The sequence below is a fragment of the Drosophila miranda genome, chromosome 4, assembly GCF_003369915.1.
Source record: "Drosophila miranda strain MSH22 chromosome 4, D.miranda_PacBio2.1, whole genome shotgun sequence".
Classification (NCBI taxonomy): Eukaryota; Metazoa; Arthropoda; class Insecta; order Diptera; family Drosophilidae; genus Drosophila; species Drosophila miranda.
This window is the reverse complement of record NC_046677.1, coordinates 14773521-14801119: the sequence shown is the minus strand read 5'-3', so window position 1 is coordinate 14801119 and position 27599 is coordinate 14773521. Positions and strand designations below refer to the sequence as shown.

The 27599-nt window shown below is 41.3% G+C and overlaps 1 protein-coding gene across 1 annotated transcript in view; it reads right to left on the bottom strand.

The window, feature by feature from the left end:
- The window catches only part of LOC108162309 (filamin A-interacting protein 1-like), a 101630-nt gene that overhangs the window by 52863 nt on the left and 21168 nt on the right, over positions 1 to 27599 (bottom strand). The window contains exon 2 of the mRNA XM_017296978.2: positions 18414 to 21871. Coding sequence (XP_017152467.2) covers positions 18414 to 21871 — 3458 coding nt within the window. The remainder of the gene's footprint in view (positions 1 to 18413; positions 21872 to 27599) is intronic.

The following is a 27599-nucleotide window of genomic DNA, read 5'->3' as shown; positions in this document are numbered from 1 at the left end:
CCACACATACTCTAACTCGAATGAAAGTCAGCGTGAGGTTTGAGTGGTTTTAAAGTGCACGGAGATGGTCTTTAGTGGTACAGATGGGCTTTAGATTCATGGGAATACAATAAAGGTGTACAATACATTTTATAGATCCCACTTAGGGCAGTAAGAGGTTTTTTGGGGGTATTTTTGGGTCATAAAATTCAAGTTTTTGGCAAATTACAAGTATTATTTGTTGTTAGAAAATCTACAAAATCCAGCGGCTGATGTCACAATAAAGAATGCGCGTATCCCATTAGATCCGCCAGGCAAACTCTCTAATAGGTTTTGTCGCTTTCCTAAACGTTAAATATCATACCCATTTTCGACTAATGAAGCAAGCTCTTTCCAGATTTGGAAGCAGAAAAAGATTACGATCTCAGCTTTGAATAAAACAAAGCAAAGACCACACAAAATGGATAGGATTAGGATGATAAATAAATGATTACTTTGGTGATTAACACAGATATAAAATAACAAAAGAAATGTCTAGACTATGAGTGGAACTAATCACCCGATAATACCTATGCTGCCCTCAAATTGATTACGAAAGAGAACAAATAGCATTCATTTGTTCTTAAGTACATACAATATATATTTGATTAGCTTCATAAACATTCCTCTAAAAGCTCCAAATGCATTGAGCAGCTGTCGCGACTCTGTCTTTGGCAGTGAAACAAAGACGGAGACAACTCCCGAGTGTATTGACTCCGCCACATAGATGGGCATGCTGCCTGGCACAACCTGCTCAATACCGTCTTTGCCACACTTTTCCCCCTACAGTGCAAGGCATTAAGTCATATATGGGCTATACATAGTGGGATATACTTTACAATAGATCGGCAGCGACAACAGCATTGAGGTTAGGAAACCATTGCAAATAGTTGAATGAGAAGGCAGCACGCTACGAGTATCTGTATCTTCCATTCAGACTTCACAAAGAGCCGACTACATGCTCGTACAATGTCGGAAAACCCGCCACGAATGTGCAAATTGAAATGACTTGAACGATAAGAAATGTAAATGTTTTTCTTTTCTGCTCTTTTTTATTTTTTTTTTGCTGTGGCATCATTAGATGTGGCGGGAACCTCCACTGGCAGCAAAGATCGGCGGAGATCTATCGGTGGGTTCGTGTCGGTTTTCATTAGAGACTCTGTTCTAATTTCCCTTGGCTGCTGTTGCCCTCTCTCTTGAATGTGGATCAATGGAACGTAAGAAAATAACTTCAATTCTTGATGGAACTTTTAGTGGAAATATTTCAGCAAAGGTTTCGAATGGTTTCGACAAAGAATGGTAAGGAAAGTGAGGCAATTTTTGCAGATCGAAGGTTTTATTTAAGATTTGAATGCCTCTTTGTGCTGTTCCATCGATTAAATGTATTTTTTTAGATTAGTAGGACAATCGGGATAGTCTTGGATAGTCATAAAATGGATCATAATCGTTAGATATATTGTAGAATATTATCATATGAAATCCCACAGTATCGCTCGTTGCAGTATGGCACAAATAATTCCCCAAAAACAAAACATTATTCCATAAATAGCAAAACAATCATAAATATTGAAATTTCCACATTTTCCCCAAGGTCTTGCACGTATTCCAAACGAAATGCATGTCTAGCCCAATTATATAGAATTGATGTTACAATAACAAAAGAAGCGTAGACATTCAAAAATTGAGATTTCGATGAAATTGCGGTCAACCGTAGAATTGCTTTATAAATAGTCGGGTGCCAGACGATGGCACTACTCCAGGCAAACATTTGCTATTCCCCGATGACCACAATGGCATTTCGTTGTAAGGGAAATATTTGCTATACCATTTCACATCACTCAAATGAGAAGCAAGAATGAAATTCGGCTCTGAAAACGCTTTTGGGGGGATCTGTGGGCACTCGACTGGAACTCCGAAGGAGGCCCAAGAAACGCAAAAACTGTCCATTAAAAAAATGCATAAATGTATTAATTGACAAGAAAATGTTTGCCCAAGTCCAGGTCTGGGGGTATTTCAAAAACACACAACACGATTTCCAAGAAGATAGATGTGGCACAACAATAGCAGGAAGGCAAAAACCTAATTGATTCTGGGCCTTAGCAACCGGCGCCGTTTCGCCTCAGCGCCCCCTACTCTGCTCTGGAGTACTCGTATTTTCTATTCATGTTTCGACTACTACTCGTGGTTGTAGTCTCGTACTCTCCGCACTCTCCGTACTCTCCGTACTCTTGTACAATGTACGAAACGAAGCTGAGCGTAAACATTTCAACAATGTTTTCGCGGTTTTTCCTATGCGGTTGTGTTCAAGAATAGTCACAGAAAACATAGTGGGGGTCTGGTTTAGGTTTGGCTTAACCGAATGGGGTATGCTCTATGGAAGTGTATAGAGAACAGAACCAAACTACTGGGAGAAACGAATAGATATGATGTCTTAAAGATCATGTCGGATAATTATCGGCTATCATGTGGTATTGACAATATATGTATGTATGTATCTTGTATACTAGTAAAAAGAATTTGGCTCTTCGTGGCCCATCCTATATTTTCCTCATATCGACGCGACCGAGGCGGAGCAAGCGAGTGAGCCGGGGGTTGGCGCACGATCGACGCTAGTTCGGAGGATACATTTATAGAGGTCTTTAAATAAGACTCCGTTTAACCGTTTAAAAAAATATATCTAAATTAATTTTGATTCATTTATAATAAATATTGTAGTATACATACTTGTAATAATTAACGATAAAATATACGTATAAAATTCATGAAACTTTCCAAAATACACAGTAATCGAATTATATATAAATAACAGATGAATAAATCAGATTTTTCTGCTTCACTCCGTTTCCCACAGTAATCGATTTATATTAAAATATATGAATTGAAAAATTCAGAAAATTATAGTTCATTCCGTTTCCAAAAGCGTAAAAAAATGAATTATTAACTTTTTGGTATATTAAATATATGGGCTAAACTTTAGGTTCCTTACAAAAAACATCCAAGGAGATCAAGGAAACTTATGAAACCCACAAAATCAAACTCTTCCAAGTCTTAACTCCTAAATCTAAGAGCTCCCAAGCTTAAATACTCTTAAGTTTCAACTGAAAGAACACCTATTTTACCGAAACTTCTTAAAAAGTCTCTAAACGAAATCTTGCGGGACGCACCTTAGGTTTTTTTCTCGCTTCACCTTGCCGATGTTGCCAGATGATTGTGCAGCCAGCCGCCGGCAGGCAGCGGGCCCAAGCCAAAACCGAAACAAGTGTTTTCCAACGCGTTGCGCTCCGTTTGGAAATGTGGCAGCAGCAGTGGAGCTGCAGCAGCAGCAGCCGAGGCAGCACTTTGCCGGCAGTCCTACTTTTAAATATAGAATTTGAACTAATTTCGCTTGTTCGCCTCTTGATGGGAATGGGATGTGATAGTGATGATGTTTGCTGCTCTTTCGGCCAGGCCGAAACTTTGTTGCTTTTTTTGTGGTTATTTGTTGTTTTTGCTGGGTCCCCGACCGAGCAGAGAAGCGGGCAAAAATAGAGTTTGGGTTGAGGATAAGTTCTGTTGAGTTAGTGCTGCGGATAGATGGGCCCCGTTGCTGATGCTGATGTCGTTTAAAAATAATCCATGTGATTCATGAGTTTGAGTTATACGCCTGTTTATTGTAATATCAGGCATTGTGTAGTGCCCTGCCCTGCTCTGCCCTGCCCTGCCGTGGGCTTGTAGGCCAAGCAATCTATTTCTTTCGTTGGAGTTTCCTGATGGGCGTCTAAGTGGCTGGCCGGCAGTCGCTTTGAAGTATCATAGGACACAGGATTATTCGGCACAGCGTGGGTGTTCAAGTGAAATTGAATTGGGGTAGGTATACTCCTAAGTATGTATGTAAATATGTGGAGGCTAATGGGGTTTTTTTTTTTTTTGTTATCTTTTTGGTTTATTTTCTATGCAATGCTGAGTTTAGTTGGATTACAGTATAAAAAAAAAAAAAAAAAAAAAAAAAAAAAAAAAAAAAAAAAAAAAAAAAAAAAAAAAAAAAAAAAAAAAAAAAAAAAAAAAATTTATGTTAATCATAAACACTACGAATCCCGCGTTCAGTCAGTTTCGGATCATACCGAATCACTAAAAACCGAATAAGAGCACCGAATTCGTTCCGAATGGCACCGAATCGATTCGGTTTCCTCTTAATGCAAGACTCTAATATGTAGTTATGTATGCCCTGGTATTTTATGATCGAAAAAAAGTCTGACATTCCCAACAGTTTCTGTATGAGAGTTTTCATTCATTATCAGTCAGCAACTGCGAAAAAGCTGCCTAAAGGAACTCAAGATTTCCCTCCATAAAAGCAAATTACAGCATTTTATGGCAGCTTAATTTTACGCGATCTTCAGGAAAATTTAATTCATAGAAAGAAAACATTTTCCAGGAGGAGTAACCTTCAAATTTCTTAAGTATCAAAATTCGGACTATTTTCCAGTACTTTTAAATGGCAGTCACAGATTCATTGTACAGATTTCCATTAAATAATAATATAATTTAAATGGATTAATAAAAATAGTACTATTTGCTCCCCAAAATCCAGCCACACAAAGTATAGAAACTCTTTAATCAATGAATTACACAATCCATTGATAAATCACTTGCTGTATCCATGAATGACTTTCACAATGAAGACACAAACACACAGCATCCAGGGCATAGTTTTCCCTTTCCATAGAACCCACACAGCGGTTCCCCGACAACTCTGGCGCTTTCACAACACAAACAAAGGGGGGAAAATGGAGGAAAAAGAAGAGCAGAAAATGCTACCAAATCACTTAAGCTCATTAGTTAATATCCAATTTATAAAGCAGCCAAGAGGCCAAGACAAAAGCAAAGAAAAAAAAGAAGAGAAAAAACCCAACATTAATCAAAAATCATCGAGAGAAAAACGAAACGAAAAGCAGCAGAAATGCAGGAAAATTTCACCAACTTGTAAAGCATTTTCCCCCTCCATTTACCCCTCCCCATGAAAAACGCCGATGAGAGCAGGCGACAAATTAAAATCCTCAGACGATTGCCACACAAGAGATTGACTGCAGTCGTTGAGAGGGGGTAAAAAACGACACGAATGGGAGTGGGAGTGGGAGAGGGAAAGGGGGAAAATTCTTGTTGACATTACGAAACATGTGAGGAAAATCGCATGCAAGAGATTTAAGGTGTTTGAGCAGAGAGCAAAAGTCAAAATGTTGCCAAAGCCCCAAAACAACAAGAAATCAATAAGAGAACAGGAAACGAAGGGTAGAGATGGGCAAGTCGAAGTCTTAAATACCCTTAAATACGGAAATTTTAATAAATAATATTTCGTTCCACTACCTTCTTTTAGGGCGTACTTTTGGGTTCTAATTTTGCTAAGTTCCGTTTCATTTCCTGCTTTACAAACATCTGCTAAAAGTCATAGTACCCTCTGCCATCTTCCCCAAGAGAGCACACAAAACATTGATGGTTTGGAGAGTGGAGAATGGGGTCAAAGGAGAGAGAATGACACATGTAGGGGGTTAAGTCTGGTGATTGCGTAAATGCTCACGTGAGACATGAGAGCGACACGGGGCTTCTTCGAGTGGCACTGCCTCCCCTCCACAGTATTTTCCCGTGTTGATGGGCCCTGACAAATCATGATTTGTCGTCGATTCCTGTGCGTACAGTTGCCGCTCAGTGCCCCTTGAATTTCTCCAGACTCCGACGTTTTTTCAGTCGTTTCCCCCGATTCTCTCCAGGTTTTCCACTCCCCCCACATCCGTATATTTTCTCTTTCTCGACCTCTGTCTGGCTTGCCTGTCTATTGGTTTGTCGGTTCGGCACTTTATTTGACTCCACACACGCCATAATTTCCCACACGGAAGCCAATTTGCTTGCCACGCTCACAGAAATTTATGGTTTTTGAAGGTATTTTTCTCTGCCCCTCCGGCAGGGCCTCTTCTTTATGGAACTTCAATATTTGAAACAGATGATAATGTTAATGATGGGTAGGGCATACCACAAATAAAGAGAGAGAGAGAGAGCATTACTCAGCTGTTCATTCGCTGGCACTTAAAATGCCATCAAATGTCATTGGGCTCGTGGGACTCTTTTTATACTCCCGTTCGGCCAGGGAAATTTCCCTGCTGGCTCCAATCCGTATTGAGGTCATTTGTGGCTAATTGCTTATTAATGTCCAATGCCTAACCCACAAAAATTCAAAAGTGGCACATATTTGAATTGAATTTGCAAAACAGGCAACGGTTTAGGGTTACTACTTAATCGGGCAAATGAAATGATGAAAGTGCCATTTAATTAAGTTGTTTGTAATTGAAAGCGACACAAACAAAGCCATCAACAAAATCGATTTAGTGCTAATGGAAATTTCTATTAATTAGGATTATGGCAATTGAAAGCTTTCCGATGGAGGAAAATATTAGGAATTAATTTGGTTATTAGTTATTTTAAGAGGAAAATATGTTGAAGCTTTTCCAGCTAAGAGGAGTGCCTAAAAAGAAAACGTTAGAGCCTAGAAAGGATCACATACCGAACCCTTACTCCCGCGGAGCTACAATTTTTCGATGCATCCTTTTTTATTAAAAAGGTTACACAGAAAATTCCATTTTATTATAAAACAATTTTGGCCATCATCTGACTGTTTAGGCTTTCAAGCATCGTCCACCCCAACCCTCAGAAGATCTGTAAAAATGTACATTATTTCATACAGCGACAATAAACCATCCAGCAGAAAAAACCTATAAAATTTACCACCTCAACCAGTGCAAATAATTTTAATTGCAATTTCTGTATTCAAAATCAAAAATACATATTCAAAACTCATGCTCTGTTTGCTATTTTTTGGTGGCTATTTTGGTTTTATTTCCGTTTGATTTCCCGCATAAAGTATTTCATTTTTTGGTAATTTTTAGCTTGGATTTGATGGCTCAACTTCCGTTCCATAAAACGAAGAATTTATATGTTTTAATAATAAAAATATTCATCTGATATTGCAGTTTTTATCAGAGACGACGATTTGAATTTGGGTAAATATAATCCATAATAAATTCAATAAGTTCAATGATATATGGACATATTTATGGTGTGTGCTTATGGAAATTCATATGATCTATAATCTATATTTATCAGTTTGTGTTGGAACACTGTTATTGAATAGATATGACAATCGCTAACACTCGTTTTGGGATAAACATATATTCCCAGGGTCACAGAATAAATCCTCTGGCAAAAGCCAACACCAACAACACCATCTTGAACCTTGAGTTTTGCTTTATTTACGGATTTCTGTTCTACTTAAAACTCTGTAAATTTGCATAGTAATTCCCCTGGCGCTTTCCTCAGCTGCTAATAAAGAATTTTCCTCGGCTTCGGGCAAAAGTTTTACGGCCACAGAGCAGCCAAACTTCATTACAATTTCAAATTACAAATTTCATGTTTCTTGTGCACTTAAGAACCCCAAAAGAAACCCCAACCCCCCCTCCCCTAGTAATTACTCCACCGAAAAGAGCGAAAAACGCAAACTGAAAATTGGCATAAATTGTTAATGCAAATGCGTCAGAGTCTAGCAAAAAAAAAAACAAAAAAAAAGTGCAAAATATTTGGCTTGAAAAATTAAACGAGCTCTGAATAAATATTCCAAAAGCGTTCCCTCGAGACGGGGCGGAATGGATTTTCCAATGAAATGCTTAATTGACGTCAAAATGCAACAAAAGCCGCGAGAATTGCATTCAACAATTTCATTAAATTTGATTGAAAATAGGATTTGGTTACGCTCTATTGAATTTCATCGCTGGGAACCAACGGGGCCTTTGGGGAGTGTTCTGGTTTCAATTTATCGGCCAAAAACTCTAAACAGAGCCCCAACCAGTTGGCCCAATCTGCCCCCAAAGGCACAAAAGTTGATTAATTAACAAAAAAAAAAAAAAACTAGGGGGAACGTTGTGAGTTGCTGCGGACACCGCAACTCTACGGTTATACCCGATACTAAGTCAGTATGGCTCTCCTCCGGCAGACGCCGCTAATATTAAACGACACGACAAAGAGTGCGTGCGAGAGAGACAGAAAATCAGTCTGAGCGTGACGTCGGGCGCTGCGTAGCCACTGCAAATTGATTTGTTCCTATTGGCTATAAAAATGATCTGATCTGATCCAGATTCAGCAATCTGATAGATATGGTCATTATCTATGATTCTGCGTTTTTAGTTTTCTCGAATGTGCAATATTGTGGATGCAACAGATTTTCGTCCTTTGTGGGGGCGGAAGGGGGTGGGGCGAAATTTTGAGATACACGTTTTATAGTAAGATCTAACAGGAGTGCGGATACCAAATTTGGTTACTCTAGCCTTAATAGTCTCTGAGATTTTTGAATATCCCCAGATTTTCGTCCTTTGCGGGGGCGGAAGGGGTTGTGGCGAAATTTTGAAACAAACTCGTCTCGGTCCGATATATTAGGAGTGTGGATACCAAATTTGGTTGTTCTAGCTTTTGTAGTCTCTGAGATCTAGGCACTAATGTTTTACTCTAAGCAAAGCCGCCTATGCTACGTGTGTGTTAGAGAGAGACAGGGCGAGAAAAAATGAAATTGTTTTCTTGATGCTGGCTATAATAAAAATACGATCCAATTCAGATTCCGCAGTCTTAAAGATATGGTCATTCTCTACAATTCTACGTTTTTGGTTTTCTCATATCTTTAAAATTGTGGATGCCACAGATTTTCGTCCTTTGTGGGGGCGGAAGTGGGCGGGGCGAGGTTTTGAAATATTTTTGTAGCAGTGACATATCACAGAAGTCTGGATCCAAAACATCGTTGCTCTAGTTCTTATAGTCTTTGAGCACTAGGCGCTGAAGGGGACGGACAGACGGACGGACGGACAGACGGACAGACAGACATGGCTCAATCGACTCGGCTATTGATGCTGATCAAGAATATATATACTTTATGGGGTCGGAAACGATTCCTTCTGGACGTTACACACATCCACTTTTACCACAAATCTAATATACCCCAATACTCATTTTGAGTATCGGGTATAAAAAGCAAACAGTGCCCCAAGGGTACCCTATCGAAATGGAAATGGTAACCTTTTGTGAATACAACAACTCTTTCAATGAAACTCGTTACAACGTCAATATGTAAATTGTGGCGGAAAGATTTATTGCATGTCATTAGAATTCTAGGCTTAAGACATCTCTCTCTCTCTCTGTCTCTCTCTCTCTCTCTCTCTCTCTCTCTCTGTGTCTCTGTCTCTACCACTTTTGGGGTCAATCATTGCCATTTGTCAGCCTGGCAAAAAAGCGGAACGATTTCTGTGACATATTTTATATATTCACATTATTATTCCACTTGTAACCTAATATTCGATGGAAGATTAATGAGCAAGGAAAATTCATGGAAAAAATGCGAATATTTCATGGGCTTTGCCACGATTTTATTCGATTTTATTCACAAGTATATCAATCAAATACATAAAAATAACCCAAAAGAACATCGATGGGGGTTTTGTGGTGTTCTCAAAGGTTTCACGAAAGTCTCCAAAGTTGGTATACGCTGTGTATCGAAAATAGTAACTTAGTCGACCTTCGATCCAGCTCCGATCCTGGTTTCTTTTAGGCATTACAGTTCCCCAATGTACGAGTATTCTCTAGGATTCGTGGCACACCTAGCTCCTGTCTCTGGTCCTGTCTCTGTCCAGTATCTGGCACCCAATCGTATCGTCAGAACTCCGTCCTATGGTCTGTTTATGTTTTTTCCACAAGGATTAACCGATCCAAAGGTTTCACTTGTCAGAATAATAATGATTAATGGCGGGCCTTTCAAGCGTGAGCCCCGTTTTGCCACATTTCACGCAAACAAATGTGTCACTCACAAAAAGGTCAAAGGGTAGTAGGGATTGGGCTCTAACCACACCATAAATTTCCACGACTGGGCCCGGGCTGGCGCTCTTTATGGAAATTTATGTTTATTCAACAGAAAATCCGGAGGGGCAAAACCGCACCGTTTCGAATACGCCCATAAATATGAGCCGATCATTGATTAGCGCATAAATATTCACACGGCGCCTAATTGGCTATACATTCGACTCGACTCGGTTTGGTTGTTCGAATCCGAGTTTTTTGTGGCCCAAGTTCAGGGTCGCCCAAAAAAATACAACGAGTTTCGGGTATGATTTACATCCATCTAAATGGTTCTCTCAACTTCTCGATGGATTCGGACCCCACGCTTTTGTTGGTTTTTCCCCTCTTGTAAATTGGAAAAGCAAACAAGAGCTTAACCATTTTTCGCAGCTTCACTCTGGGGATAAGTTTACGCCGTAAATTTACTCAAATAGTTTTTCCTTCGAGTTTTCCCAACCGAATTTTGTGGCTACAGCACAGTTTTCTGGAAAAACTTTACACAAAAATTGTGTTTTATTTTTGTGAAGCATCTGACAATTGGCCTGAAAATCGCTCTGGCTCGGGCTCCAGCTTAACTTTTAACTTCATTTGTTGCCAATCAAATATTTAGCATTTAACACGGCTTTTGTGTGTTTTGGTTGGGTAATGCTGTTTCTCTTAAGAGGTCTACGGGGAGATGAAAGGTGTGTTGGGACTGTGAGATGGAGCTGTAAGGGCAGAAGGTACATTTTCGAAATTTTGTATATAAAATTTAATAAATTTTAAGTTGATAAATCAACGTATACAGTTTTCAAAACAAGGGTGCAATATTTCTTCTCCTAATCATAAGAGATTGCCACAATTAAATCCCTAACGAAGGGAATAAAAATACAAAAGGCGGTACTAAACCAAAAAATAAAAAACATCTTCGTCTTACCACAGAAAAAAATGTAATTCCTACGAATATGATTCCAGTCCGTTCGCACGTTCCTCTATTACATTTTGAGTAGCTTAAATACCAGGGTATCCCACAGTCTAGAGCCCTTGACCCACCAACAAAAGTTCTGTAAAAATGTACCTCATTTTCTAGAGCGACAATAAAAATTCCAGTATTTACCACCTCATGCTGTGCAAATAATTTACATATTAATTTCTATACCCAAATTTCGTTGTTTAAAATAAAATAAAAACAATACATAAAAAAACTCATGTTCTGTTTGCTATTTTTTTGGTGCTTTTTCCCTCCCATAGAATACTCGTATAAAAACACATAAAGTATTTAATTTTTTAGTAATTTTCTTCTAAGATTTGCTGGCGCCACTTCCGTTCCTCGATTAAAACGAATAATTTATATAGTTCAGCAATAATAACATTCTCGGAATCTATTATTCAGATCTTGCCAATTAAAATACAGGTTTTTACATACATCTAATAAATAAATTCAATCTGGAACTGGATTTTTTTCAGAGTATGCCAAAATGTTAAGCAGTGCCAAGTCACAGACCAAAAATTGTATCTTCATTTGAACGAGGGGCAGCAGCAGCAGCTAATTTAATATTTATAAACACTTATTTTCTCAATCCCCATTATACATTTATGAATTGGCCAGCTATGCATACACAAAAAAAAATGGTGCGCCATATTAAAAATGCAAGCAAAACTGTAAGGGAAAAAAGAGCAAAAAAAAAGAGCTGTATGGTGGGGGTACTGGGCGGAAAGTGGGGAGAGGAAAGGGGGATTCTGTTGGCCTTTTTTTTCGCAGACAAATTTACCTTTTTTCCACTCAATTTTATACACTTTCAAGGGGTATTATAAACGAGGCCAATGCAGAGAGGGAAACATTTAAATCCGTATAAATTATATGTCGCTCGAATCGATGGATGAAACATCAAATTCCTGGCGATAAAACCTTTTTATAATACAGATAAATTCCAGAGAAGATTAATACTTTTTTCCACCCCCAGATTATGCCTAAATCTGTCTCTAAGGGTATCCAAAGCTTCTTCCAAAATCTTTCTTGGCTTTTCTTTCAAAAAAATACACCAAAATATTGCATAATTTAAAGGAAACTTTTAAAGCAAAGCTCAGAAGCCAAAAAGCAAAGAGAAAATGAAAACTGGTTGCATTTTTAATTAAAAACTATAATTTTGTTGCTGTTGTTGTTGTGGTTGTTTTTGGTGGGCGTTAAATAGTCGACTTCTCGCGCTCATGGCTACGCGGCTTCGGCTTTCAGCTTTCAGCACGTTGACAGCTCCTCATGACACTTGTCACAACAGAGAGCTCTGCTGCCGACTCGCTGTCTCCGCGCCTGGGGCATGCCCCAAACACCAAAGTCGGCGGCAGCTGATGATGGAAGACTTGGCAGATTGGAACGACTTTATTAGCAATTTCCATGCAGCAGCCGAACGTATGGTTTCAATTGAGTTTGATGGCTTTTATTAATAACACCATGACATTTATGGCCATTTTATTAGCGAAACAGTCGTCATTGTCATTAGAGTAAAAACTACCATATCATGGCAAAAGGTCAAAGTCGTAAACACTGTATGGGTCGGCACACAGATGAATGTATCTTTGAGATGGTGATGAGAGGCACTGTCAGAGAGCTGATAGTGTAGGTATGTGAGGGAAAAGTCGGAAAAACTACACCCAGAGAAAAAAGCACTGAGATTTTAATATCGCTTAGACTTAGATTTTAAAATATAGATTTGTTTCGAGTGTACAAATTTTAATAACATTTTGAGATTAATACGAAAATATTTGAAAACAGATAGTAATAAATATATTTAAATAAAATAAATATATTTATACCATATCACCCAGAAAATAAATATATTTATAAATATATTCAAATAAAATACATAAAGTAAAATAGATAATAAAATATATTTTATATTTAAAATAAATAAATATATATCTCATACTAGGCGACATGCCCCTGGCTCACTCGCTTCGCTCTTTCGGCTCACCCGCTCCACCTCGCTAGCGCCGATATGAGTAAAATATGGGCACGACCACGACGAAGACCCAAAACTTTTTTATATAATAAAAAATATTTAAATGAAATCATTCTACATACTTAGAAGAATTATATTTCCTAAAAATTTAATTTATAATATTTATTTTAATGTGTTTTATATTTAGATGAAATATAGATCGTAGACATTTTTTATATATTTATTTTTCAAATCAAAATAAATTCTATTTAATTTAAAAACCGAATATTCAATTTTATTATGGGTGTGTTTCATTTAACTTACTATTTTTCTCTGAGTGTAGTTAGGATGAGCCTCTAAGACCACTATTCGAGGACAATCCATCATTCGACAACTATCCAAAGTAATCTTCAACAAAAAACTGCCACCAACTTTCGTCGTTCCACAAACTCCTGTACTTTTCTCACTGTGCATCTTACAAATTCATTTTATGGCTCTCTCATCTCTAAAAAAAAAAAAAGCCGCAATGCCTGAATCGTCAGACGAGAAAACAAAGCAAAATCCCAAGCAAAAGCCTCGCCATGCACGTGTTAATGAATCCGCTTACCAGACACAAATCGTTATTATGCTCGACGGTGTGCGCGCCCGAGACGCGCCCGAGACGCGCCCGAGACGCGCTAATGTTCGATTTCCAATTTTCTCCCAACTCTGCTGTAAGCCCCCTGCCAGACCTATTTTTGATTCCTGCGAGAGAGAGAGAGGAAGTGCCACTGGTCTATTTCCAGATGTAAAATCAATATTTGCATTCGTGTGTTTGGGGTTTTTCTTTGGAGCGGAGGAGACTGTAATTCCGTGTGCTTCCTTAATTGCTGTTGCTGTTGCTGTTGCTATTCTGTTGACCTTGTCGAAATTTATGATATTTATTCGTGTGGCTTCTGGCCCCTCTGTTTCGGATTGTTTATCTTCAAGTTACACGCCGTCGTCTCTGGCTGCCCTCTGGCCGATAACATGTGTTCGCTAATGGCCAAAAGACTCGACTCGGGAGACCTAAATTACGGCAGGGTCTGGGTCTGGGGTCTGGGGTCTGAGGTCTGTGGTCTGGGTCTTTCATGTCGTTTTTTCTCAATTATTTACTTGGTTTTTTGTGCACACGAATCACAAAAATTGTTTGATTGTCGCTCGCTGATTGTTTGAGTTGTGATTAAAAGTTTTTAATGAATCCATTGAAGTTTGGAATTTTGTTTGATTCTTCAACAAAAATTTGATATTGAAATTGCTTTTGCCATGAGTGGGCCTACATCTATTGAGAGACAAACAAAGTCTTAAAGAATGGCAATGGCATGATAAGCGGAATATTTGTGGCGAATATTATTTATGAAAACTTTTGTAGAAAAGTCAAAAGCAGACTAAAATTCCTCTGTTTGATAAGCGGAGTATTTATGGACGTTTGACATATTTACTTGTTAAAATATTTTTTAGTTTGTTTAAATTTTTTACTGAATTTTTACCTATTTTGTGTGGCCATCTGACCACACACTAAAAACTCGCGTGGCCCTTTGATATAATGATAATTTCTGTTTATTTCAGAGGCGATAAGATTGGATAAGAAGATGGTTAAACACCAGAAGAATGGGAAGAATAACCTGGCACTTTTCGCATTTTATAGAATTATATTTCGTGACAATTTTTAATAATATTAGGTCCCATTATAACTGCTACCCAAAAATACCTATTCTGGAATTTTTACTGTTGATAACTCCGATTAAACCCTTAATCTTATATAAATTAGGCTTGATATATAATTCGTTATTTATACAAATATATATACGAGTACACCAGCTAAAATCCGTTTTATCTATAAAACCGAAGGTGAAACCGCAATTATTCATTACGAAAGTGATATCATTTCTGGACTGAGGCTATAATTAAAATCTCTGTAGTAAGATCCATGACGTAATGTGCTACTATGGCTACAATCTCGTAAGTGTAGTATCTGGCTCTGTATTTTATTGTTATTTTTAAGCAAATTAAATCTAGAACTACTTAATGAAGAATAGTATGATCGTTAAAGGAATTAAATAATATTATTTGATTTATTATTTATTATATTTAATTCTTTTTTTTTGTATTATTATTTTTTTTTTATTATTATTTTTTTATATTATTTTTTTTATATCATTATTTTTGTGTATTATTATTTTTTTTATATTTTTATTTTTTTCATATTATTAATACTATTTTTTTCATATTATGAATATTTTTTTTATATATTATTATTTGTTTTATTTATTATTTATTGAAATAAACTTTTATTTTTAATTTATTTTATTATGATTTATTTTTTATAAAAGCTAAGCAGGAATAAACTGTAATAATTCATTTATAGTCGAATGTGATTAATGGAGTATTACTTTCAAGCTGGAAACCTTCGCTATATCTTAAACCCGATTGCCATTCTCAATATCACAAGATTCTCTCATTACGGGGAAGCATTTCATTCATTTACGTAATCTCCTGTGAATTGACAAACCCATCGATATATCCACACCTAGAGACACATTTAGATACCTACAGATTTACTCAACTTGAGCTTGGGTGTTTTTCACACAGTCGCCCGAGCCGGTTCCGTGACCCAAACAAAGCACACACTACAAGATACATTCACATTTGCTCAGTTTGTTATTGCCGGCTCCACTCGGCTCGTCTCGACTCGCCTCGGCTGAGATATATATCTATATCTATGGCTGCCATAAGCACCCGTACATATAGATATTCGCACTTCAATTGGCTTGGGCTTGGGCTTGTTGATATCTTTGATGTTTGATTTAAATTGAAAGAAAATTCATGAGTTGGCTCGAGAGCATCATCAAACAACACACAATTCCACGAATCGTGGCTTACCTCCGATTAAAATCTCTTATCTAATGAATTTTTATTTTATTGTTGGTTGCGTCGTGTAGGAGATACAAAGGCAACAAAATTGTTGATCATTTCAGAGAGAGAGAAGCTGTGGGGGATTCTCCGCGGTTTGTTAATTTTTGCGGGTTTTTTGTTGCGAAAAATTTGTAATTGAAAATGTTTTGCATGTTAACTGAACTGCGAACTGAAAAATAACAGGAAAAATTCCCCAACAAAACAAACTAACAAAAAGGAAAAGATTAGAATTCAACACCGAAAATTTGGATACGCTTAAAAATGGATGGTGTCTATGAGAGATTAATACGATTTTGAGTATTATTATTCCACTAGTTGTAGACACAAACTCTTTATGATAAGATTATGATGAAAGGTTAGGCAGAAATACATATAGATACTATATAAATTTTCTTAGGAAAGTCCAATTTTTAGAAACGATCAATACTCGTATTCCTTTAGGATGTTTAAGGATTTTCGACTTTTTTAGATGCAATATTCTTTTCAAACCATAAAAAAAAAGATTTATGATATATTAAAAAAAATAAAAAGTGAAAAAAGACACTTCTAAAACAAAAAAAAAAAACTAAAAAAAAAAACTGAAAATCTTCCTTTCTAACGTTTCAAATATCCTTTAGTACCATCTGAAAGTGTATAAATACATGTATAAAATTATAATTTGTTCTGCCTTTTGGAATGTTTAACAATTTGTTAGATTGTTGACTGTGACCCCTCCCTCTCTCTCTATCTCTCTCTCTGTAGCCCAAAAGCCAAAGTTCAGAAGGTATTAATTTCCAGCCCTCCAGCCATCCCGCTGTTTGTCTCATTTCAGAGTTAATTTGTATAATGCAAGCCCCTGAGGGGCCTGCACAGAAATTGTCATTTCAGTGGCGGCAAGCGATTTGTGTGCTGCGCACTTCAGCGAGTACTCGAACATGCATTATAGATACATTTATATATCTGCGAAATTAAGCTGGAAATTAAAGCAAAGCACACGCAACACGCACAGAGTGTTTCGCCTCACTTTGGGCTTAAATTTCAAGCAACTTTTGGCTCTGCAATCATCAGACTTATCCACGGCTAAACGATGTTTAATACACACGACACGAGCACAATAAATCAAGCTCGAGCTCCACACCTTTGCTATTTTGCTGCTCTTTTCCCAGAGTTCATGAACTTTTTCGGTGGCACTTTTGTGGGGGGCGTCTATGCCATCTAATTAAAGGCAATTCAGGGCAGGCCAATCTGGTTAATTTGTATATTCACACAGACACACACACTCAGCCACACAGCAAATGACGTCAGAGACACAGTAAATAAAGCAAAAAGGAAGATGGAGCAAATTAATTTGCACCTTTCGAGAAAAGTTTATAGAAAACAAAAAACCAAGTTCTCCAGAGCTTAAATAATTCCACGGATATCTATAGATAGATCTATAGAATGCCTCTCCTCAATTATTTATTTATTCCCCCACTCATCAGTCTTCATTTGCTCGTAATTTCTAATTCTACGAGTGTTCTCTGATGAATTATTAAAAGACTTTGGCTGCAATTGTTATCTACTCAGAGAGCCAGTCCGCGCCCTGCCCCATGGCCCTGAACTCATTAAAAACTCGGACAAGATTGCCATGGAACAGGCCCAGGTACAGGTGGAAATACAGGTGGATGGATGGATGGTATGGCCATTAACAAACATTCGATAGCCCTATCAAAAAATATATACACGACTGTGTATAAAAAAGTGTATAAACACAAAACGGAACCCAAGAAATCCATCAAAAAAATACAAAGAAATTGATAAGAAAATTGATAGGTTTTAGGGTGCTGTTAGAAGCGATAAGAAACTGCGCAAAAGATATGCTAAAAACAAACAAAAATCAAGCAAAGCTTAGCAGATCGAAGCTATTGATACCCTATTCAAATAGGGCAATTAATCAGACGATTTGCTCATCATGGGATTGTTTTACTCTCAGTAAATCTATAAATTGATGGCTTATCAGCTATAAAATATAATTTTATTAATAATTTGGAAGATTGTGGCAAATCTTCTAAACTTTATAAATGATCTGTACTACAATAAATTGAAATATTCTAATTAATTGATTAAAATTTAGCTGAAAACAATTTAGGGGTGCTGTACAATAGAAACTTTCTATGAAGATCTCAACTTGAGGACTTTTTGATTGGTTTCAAGGTCAAGGAATATTCCTTAAAAATATAGTTTTGTGGTTTACCTATAGATCTATGAGCAGTCTGTCTTCTATAACAAGTAAATCTCTCAAATACCCTGAACCATACAAAAATCATATCATATCATTGTGTCATCACCCATTGCCGATATTCCTAGGAACTTTTCGGACAGTTATCAACTATTGATTGACAAACATTGGGTGTAATCTTGTAGAGAAACTCCCTCTGAAACATATGCTTTTCAGGCACCTACTAAATGTACTAAATGATAAGCATGGACACAAATTCTTTGATCGGGAAACCTACCTAGTCTTACCCTAAGTCTAAGTACTCTAGTCTTACACCTTACCGTCTGTAACCCTTAGAACATTGTTCAATCCCCCAATTGAGAATCTTCTATAACCTTCGTAATCTTTTTCTCCCTTTCATTCTTTCCCCTTTCAGGTAAAACCCCCCCAAAACGATATCATTTTGATGCACTTACCGATTGATAAGCGTCGACTGCAATCTCTTGGTCGGCGGCGATGTGGGTGACGTAGGGGACTTGGAGCTAGACCGTGTGCCGACACCAGCAGCGCCGTTGCCAACTGAGCCTTTATCCTGTGGCTGCCGCGTTGACGGTGGCGGTGATGGTGTGGCCGCCGTCTTCGAGGTGGAGGTGGAGTTGTTGCTGCTGCTCCTCTTGACAACGAGGGGCTGGTGTCGTGGCGCGACGACCTTGGGGGTGGTCGAGGGCGAACGCCTGGCACTGACACTGGGACTGCCCCGCGGACTGGGCGTGGTGGCCTTGGACACACAGTTCGAGGAGCCCTGAGCGGGAGTGGATCCAGAACCAGAGTTCTGGCCCTGCCCAGCCATGGCGGCGGCGCGGGTGCTGGACACTTTCGATTTCACATCATTGTAGTTGGTTTTGATCAACGGCTTGTTGCTGGCGATCTTATTCATAACGGCATCCCATTTATTGGGCGTATGCGATTTGGAGCTGCGCGGCGATATGGAGCTGCGAGGGGGGGTGCCCGTCGATGCGCTGGTGGTGGATCTTGCGGTTTTTGTCGTGGTCAGGGCTTTGCACGACTTGGGCGAGGCGATCGACGAACTGGAGGAGGCGGACACGGAGCCGCGATAGGTCTCGACGGTGCAGAGCGACGACAGTGAGGCGTGTGGACGCGGCGACGCTGTCGGCTGAACTGAAAGCGCCAGCGACGATCGGCAGCAGTCGCTGCCGCCGGCACTCGCCGCCGTCGGCGCGAAAGCTTCGTCGGCAAAGCTCTTCGTGCTCCCCCCATCGACGCTGCAGTACGAGGTTCGATTCGAGAGCGTTGTGGCCGCCGACGAGGAAGAGAGACAGCTGCTGGGGGGTCGCTGCTGCTGCTGCTGCTGTTGCGTTTGCTGGCCTTGAACTCCCCCTTCCCCTCCCCCTCCTGCTCCCGCCTTGCGCATTGTTTGCGTGGAGTCATCCGGCGACATATCCACATCCGGGTCCGGATCGGGATCCACCTCCAGCTCTGGCTGGCGCATCTCCTCGTCGCAGCGATTCTCTACATCAGTGAAAATCCCCGAGGACTCCATGCAGGAGTCCTCCATCTGCGGCACGGAGGCACTCGGCTGCATGGTGGGTCCGTACAGCTGTCCATCGATCACCTGGGCCCGTCGATCGCCCCGCTGGAGCACATCGTCCGCATCGGATTCGGTGAAGAAGTCGGAGTCCGTCATCGGGTCCTGACGCCGCATGGGCGCTGCTGGAGCCGCTGCTGCCGCTGGAATGGGTGGCGGAAAGCTGGGCTGGCGGCTCACGCGCCCCAAATGCGGGCCGTTGCTGGGCGAGTGATCGGAGGCGCCGCGCGAGGCTGGACGGGACATTTCCCCATCGCCCTGGTAGCCCGTGTCCAGGCTGGTGACACTCGTGACGCTCGTGATGAAGCTGTTGCTCAGCTTCGACTGCCCCGAGGTGGGGCACGACACCTGGCCGGCTGGCGGCTGGGGGCAGGCCTCCACCTGCTTCACAATCTCCGTTTTGATCTCGACGGGATCGAGGGGCAGCTCCTCCGGGGAGGGGGTCTGCTCCATGCGCAACTGCTGCATGTTGGGCTGGTGCAGCCGGTGACCGCCTGCGGCCAGCTGCAGCTCCATGTTGTGGATGAGATTGTTGTGTTGCGGCGAGTCGAGGAACTCCTTCATTTGGTCGGGCGTGAGGATGCCCAGGCTCTCGTCCAAGTCAAAGGAGCTCTGCTTCTTGAGGAGCTGCTGCTGCAGCTGCTGCAACTGCTGCTGCGAGGAGGAGAACGAGTTGTCCACCAGCTCGATGGAGCAGTCCAGCGTGGAGTCGGGCAGATCCAGGCCAAAGCTGTAGCGCGTGCGGCTCCGGGACGATGTCAGGGTGTTCTCCAGCGTCCGGTGCCCCTCGAGAATGGTATCCGCATCGGGCGTACGCGTCGGCAGCACCATTTCGCTCTGTGCCTGCTTCAGCAGCGGCGACAGCAGGTGCACCGGCTGTGGCGTCTGCTGGCCCATGCCCAGCCGCAGCCCGTGCGGCGTGGTCGACGCCGACTGGGGCGAGAGGCACAGCAGCGTGTGTCCGTGGCCCATGGAGCGGCGTCCCATCTGCGTGGCATGCCTATGCGGCGTGGCCTCCATGAATTCCCGCGTCAGATTCAACAGTTGGATGTGTCGGGCCGGCGACTGGAGTCCACTGAGATCCAGCAGTCGCTCCGTGTTCAGCGTGGAGTTCAGTGGCAGCTTCATGTTGGTCTTGTCCGGCGCCAGAGGCGTCAGCGTCACGTCCAGCGTGTCGTCCAGCTCGGTCTCTGATCTGCCCTTGCCCCTGCCCTTGCCACTGGCGGCCACCACCGCATCCAGTCCCGATGGCATGGACATGTGCTCCAGCAGCGGCCACTGGTCCATGCTCTGCGTTAGATTTCCTCCATTGGCAATAAACTTGGTAACATCTCCCGGGGAATCGATCGTTTTGGTGAGATTTCCCATTCCGGTGGAGTCCTTGGCCTGGATCACCGTCATAGTCCTGCCCAGCATATGGGAGGAGGCGTTGATTGTGTGGGTGGCATTGGCTGCCACCGAATCGTGAGTCATCACATGCATCGTTACGCCGAATCCTGGAGAAAGAGTCTGCGACACAATCGTCTGGGTGGCATCTATGGGCGGCGCTATGGGGGAGCCCAGGGAGCTCATCTTGGTGCTGAAACCCCTCATCACCTGATGGGCCTGATCCAGCATTGTCTTGGGCGCATCCTTGAGGATTCGCGTGGCATCTCTGGCCAGGACCTGCGTGGCATTGGCATCTCCATGCGACTCCAGGTCCAAAGTTTGACCGAATCCCAGACTGGAGATCCGTGTGCTCTCCAATCGTGTTAGATTGAGGTTCTTCTCCTCCTCCTCGTCGCAGACGAACGTCTCGGACCGCAGCAGGGGCATGGGCGTGCTGCTGGTCAGCTGCTGGCTGCTGACCATGCCCCGCTTCCCGCCCGGCATGGGCGTCACGGGCAAAGAGCTCGTCATCGGCGTGTGCTTTGGTGGCAAATTTGTTGCGGTCGGAACTGGCGATACCCCTCGAGAGCTGCTCCTGATCATTCCGTTGCTGGTGGTGCCAAAGTACTTCTTCAACACCGTGGTGGTCCGCTTGCTGAGCAGACTCACGGCATTGTTGATCCTCTCGCCGCTGGCGCTCTTCTTGAGGCTGCTCCCCAGATCCCTGAGCGGCCCGGCGGCTCCTCCACTCGACGCTGCCGTATGGACGCTGGCGGGACGCGGTCTGGCCGCTGCCGGCGCCAGTGCTGGGGTGCGAAAGATCTGCGTGGCCTTCAGGGTGCCACCAGTGCTCGTCGGCGGTCGTATGTGTGAGGTGGTGTTCGGTGCGAGGCCAAAGCTTCCCGGCTGTGGTATCCGGGAATGGCCGTCCAGGCGGGGTATACGTGATGTGGCCGGATCCTGCCAGGACCATAAGAAAGAGAGAAATGTAATTAAGTTTGGCAATCTCGAAGGATTCTAAGGAAAAGTATGCAAATTATTTCAGCTGTCAGGGCAAACACTTTCCCGACTGTTTTTCTATCCCCCCAAAACCGGATGACTCTGCGCATAAATTGCGTAAATACACTGAGAAAAATTGGTGTTTAAAAAGGGTTAGGGCAAAGGTTAAATGGCTAGCATAACTCCTATATTCATCGATAAAGTACTAGAACTACATGATCTCTATTCATGTCATTCGTTTCACTTGATATCTGTTCGCTTATGGGTCATTTTTTCATCAAATCCACGTCACTTTCCCCTGTCACAAAGATTTATGCAATGAGGCTGCAAATATTAGATCATTGTTTTGGAATATAAACATACAAATCTCGTGTCACGGCTCTGCCGATTTTAATGAAATTTTGTTGTATATTTAGTAGATATTATAATAGGTGGTAAGGTATTTTCCACCTTCTCCCCACTATAAATGGTGGATAATCGGGAATTTAGTACGAAAATATTGTATATCCCGCTCATCCGAAAGTGATGATTAGAACAAAGAAGCTGACAGAAGAAGTGACATTGTTTGGAGCAAAAGAAATAGTTCGCAATACTGCGGCAAATAGTTTTGCGGGTGAGCAGGGCCCTTGAGTTCTCTTATTTGCTTCTTATTCCATTCCTAACCACCGTTTTGTACAGTGTAGTGCTTCTTACTGGCGCCAGCCGGGTCCAGGCATCCATCCTGGTACATCCTGCACGTGCTTAGACTTTTTGGCAGTAGCTGCCGTGTGGCCAAAGTAGTTCAGTGGGGCGTTTCCCAGTTGCCCACTTGGCAGCAGTTCAACGCACTTTCAACCAGCTTCAGGGTGGGGTTTCTTTGCCCTTTTGGCTGATGTCATCGGACATTATGCAGCTCCGTTTCACTCCGTTGTCTCGGCTGGAGGGTTGGTCCCTGCCAAAAGCTAATTGCAGTTTAATCAAATCAGAAAAAAAGAGAGTCAGCCATAACAGCAGGAGTTTTATGGCACCATCGAGCTGTTTATGGCAGTGGCAAAGGGTAGGAAAGTGTCCTGGTCGTGATCCTGGTCCCGGCTATAATGAAATTATAGCATCAAGGGGGATATAATCACGGAGATGGCTAATTATGCACGAACAGGGGAGGGCACAGGGGAGGAGGTAGTCGTGGAGCCTTGTGGTTCGTAATAGATAAGTAATGCCATTAGGGAGTGGCAGTTACATAAGGCTCCCAGTTCGCATTAAGGGATTTAGTTTCAGGCGGCGAATGTGACCTAATTTGGAGTTAAGTGTCGCACATATTGCAGGGGAGCTTTAGATATGTAATGGAATGTATTGAAAGTCCTCAGCAAGGAATTTGAGACTGGATCTATAGATTTTGGACCAGCATGGACCAGTCCTAACGAGATCTCCACCTGCCTCAAAGGAAACACTTCCAATGAACTAATTCTGGCACTCCTTTTTCCTGCCTTGAAAATAATCCTTTCAAATCAATTTCCAACTCTACAAAAAAAAGTTCATTTAATGTGGTAAATGCTTGTCAAACAATCAAACTTGAAACTTTACCATCGTTTAGGCAGACACGAGAAAGTTTCCTCATCTCTTGGGTTTCCTTTTTTTTTTTTTTTTGCTGTTGGTTGCACAATCTAAATTTGCTACATGCCACAATATGAAATGTACTCGATGGCTGTTTGTACAGAGCCCAGCGCCAGGCCCCGACTTAATCGAAAATGCAATTTTCAACAGACAAGTTAAACAAGCCGCCAAGAGCCAAGAGCCAAGCCGCTGCCGTCGTCTCGAAGTTTCAACCTCGGCGGCATGAATGGATGAAAATGGGGATATACAGAACGGGCATGTGGATGCCACGCCCATGCCGTACAGAGTGTCCTTGAACTTTTTCGCGTGAAAGTTTGCACAGCACCGGAGCCCAGGCCATCCCTCTCCGAAGCGATTGTTATCAAGTGCAAAATGCACAAAAGTTTCCACCAAAGGCGTGTGTGGCACAAACTGTGTTCATTTCTCAGCCAGCTCCAATGCCAGTGCCCAGGCTGCCACTTCTCACTGCCACTTCTCACTGCCACTGGCACTGGCACCATATGTGGCCATAATTATTGGAATATGACACGATAACTGGGGGATTGGGGCCAGCTGCTCGGGGAAATTAAATGCGGCCGATAAGAGCGTTGTGGGAATTTGCATTATAACCTTTTCCCCCATATGAGACGAGTCCCCTCTGCCGGGGGTTGCGCAAAGGATAATAAAGTAAAATATTACTGATTAATCAATAAGTTATGGCGGAGTTCCATATTGCACAATTTGCGGGCGAATTTGTGTGGAATTCGAGAAGTGTTCTTCGGCATTACCGGGTTTTTCTCTTTAATAAATTAGTTATTGAATAAATTTGGGTTTTCAAAATGAAGCATTTACAATCCGCTTCGTTTCTTCGTCTCGCATTCGAGTACCAGCAAAATATTGAATATTCCGCTCATTCGAAAGTGCTGATTGCTGCTATGGACAGAGAATTTCACCATTGTCATGAAATCAAATTCAAATTGAATGAGATGCGGCAGTTATATAATAATAATAATAAAATATAAAAAAAATATTATTAAATATTAATAATAAATAATAAAAATAATAAAAAATAGTATTAAATAATAATAAAAAAAAATATATAATATTAAATAATAAAAAAAATGTATATATAGTATTAAATAATAAAAAAAATATATAGATAGTATTAAATAATAAAAAAAAAAAACCCTTTTGGCTTTGATTTTTTGTTAACTCTTGAGACACTCTTGCCATTTCAACCGAACATTCCAGAAGTACTTACGTTTTTCCAACTGTTTTTCAATGCAATGTATAGGAAGTCTTATAAGGTTGAAGCCAAGTAATTTCTCAAACTAAAACTTTAATTTCCTTCTACCTTGGGTAGACTTCATTTAATTTAATTTCTTTTAAAAAAAATCGCAGCTTCGATTATAAACAAAAGTGCGAGGGCCAATTGATGCACTGTGTCCAATATTTGTCAGAGCAATATATATTTTACCGCGCCCGGGGACCGACAATCCGGCAGCACAAACAACTACACAGAAGAGGCGATACGCATCGATTGGAATACAAATAAATACTGTCACAACAAAGTGAAAGAAAGTAAGTAAACGAATACAGCACACGAAGGGGAAAGCCGGCATAAAGAGCGAGTGAGGGTGGGTAGAGCAGGATATACTTGGGGGAAGGATATACCACCACCATCCCACCAGGCACCACCGACAACGACAGCGACAACGAGACCACCAGCTGCATGTAGGTTAAGCGCAAACGCATGTCCTTTGCCCATTGACAAGTCAGCGGAAGAACCGAGAACGGAACGGAACGGAACGAAGCAGAACGGAACCACAACGGAACTAAATAAAATTTTATCGATCTCCATATACTGGGATTTAATATATAGTCCGACCATAAAGCGGTGGCAGTGCCGCCCACTGTCACCATAGAATTTTAGCATTTTGTATACCCTTTCAAAAAGGGTGTTACGATTGTGAACAAAAGTTTTCCACTGCTTTCAAGCTTTCCATAGATGGAATATCATATTAAATGCCAGAGAAATTATCAGAATTTCTTCTTTAATGGTATCTACAGCTTCGAACCCAAAAGCCAAGCCATCTTTTCCTACATTTTTTCATGGATATTAATAGTGTTCAGCGCGAGGCAAGGGGCGCCACTTGAAGCCAGATTTGGCTTGACTTGCGACTTCTGTACACACCCCTTATACATATATAGTATACCCTTTGAGTAGAAGCTTGTGGCATGCATAATTTGCATTACCCATAGCCCCAGCCCAGCAGCCCCCCCGTCGTCAATCAATAACGATTTTGTGGCGCTCTCGAGGCTATGAAAAGGCAAGAAAAAGAACGGGCAAAAATAATGATGAAATGGTTTAACATTGATTGAATGATTTTCCTCATTTCTCTATTGCTGGGGGCTGGCTTTGGCGGTTTTCTGTTTGATATTCAGACTTTCTATTAATAAAAGAGGGAATATTATTACCAAGAAATGGCTCCCAAGAGGGTTAAATGAGGCAGAAATACTTAAACCCTTGAACAAATTCAAATTCTATAAGCAATGTTGATATATCTCTTTCAACCCGAGTTTTAATCAAATTTTATGCCTCTCCACAGTTCAAATAAACCACTTTACCAAATTTTCACTCAGTTTTGGGTATACAAACATTTCCGTACTAAAATTTAACCAAACACTAGAAATTTTCTCTTAGATTTAAGACTTAAGCATATCGAAAAACACAACCACAAACCACTTGAAGTGGCCAAAACCTGGTCTGGGCCAGGCTCACATGGACGGCTTCCATAAACATATGCACATACATCGGGTACGGTACTCCAGCAGACAAACACCCTTTCGGCTTACGACAGACAGCAAATGGAACTACCCCAATGACTTTTTACCAGCCACCTACGTCCAGATCGAAACAGCTCAATCAACCCGACTCTTGTCTGGTCTCCACTCGCTCCGAGGTTGCTCCTGTTTCACCCTCTCGTATATATATTTTACAGCGAAGGCTACAAAGCATTTTCACAAGCCATTAGCTTGTATCCATCAAGAGCACTAAGCAGTTTATCCCACCAGCAGCAAGACAGCGGAAAAAGGAGGAGCAGATGCGCGCTACTGGAATATCTGCTGGATACTTAGACAGTAGGGGGAAGATGGAAATACTACCAAATAGAACTGGCAGCCATTGGCCTAGATCCATGAAACCTTTTACTCCTGTTCTCGATATGAATACATTTTTCTAGATATTCTTGATATCTCATCATTCATGAGTATTATATATGCTTTTATTAAGGGTTATTTTCGTTTTACAGCGGCTCAAGAAATTCTATCACAAATCCCAAGCCATTGAGCACACAGAACCCGAACTTAGGCCGTCCAAGAATCGTCTAGTCAAAGATCAGTCCTTAATGGAGATAGCGGAGAAAGAGATAGAGCAGCACTCCCTGTGCCTCCTTCCGTATTGGTAAAAGACTCTTCAATCCAGAACATCGATAAAGAAAAAGCACCTCGTTAGGAGGTGCCACAACTCAAAGCCCACATGCAACACATCATCTGAAGATCCCGCAAGACTCTTGACCCTTGAAGCATACAAATGTGCCGTCCATAATAAACTGCTGGAACTATGAGAAATAATGGAGTCATGGCGAGTATTCTTCAAAACCTTTGGCAACACAGACTCCAGCAACTGATTTTTTTCCTTTTTTAAAATATACAAAAAACCAGTCAATATGCGACACTCTTTTAATATATTTATTTCCCAACCAAGGAATTAATTTTTGGGCCTGCCGGAGGGCAGGGGCTTTAAACTGCACCAAGTGTTTGGACCTACGACCAAGGCCAAGGCCAAGGCCTCTTAAGATCCAGCGGTAGCACAATGGGCATTAAGCACTCCCAAGGGAGATGCCGTGTTTTCACCTAATCGTTGAATATGAATGAGCGTATGTTCGTTCCTATTCCGAGTACAAATTCTTAATTCCAGAGTCAAAAAGTGGTGCATACTTTTGAGAGCCGACAAAAATTCCCCATTAGATAGAGGAATATAATTCTTTGCATACTTCGCTGCGCAATAAAAAAATGCGCATCTGGTGAAACATTTTCCTTGCGACACTGCGACAGCGTC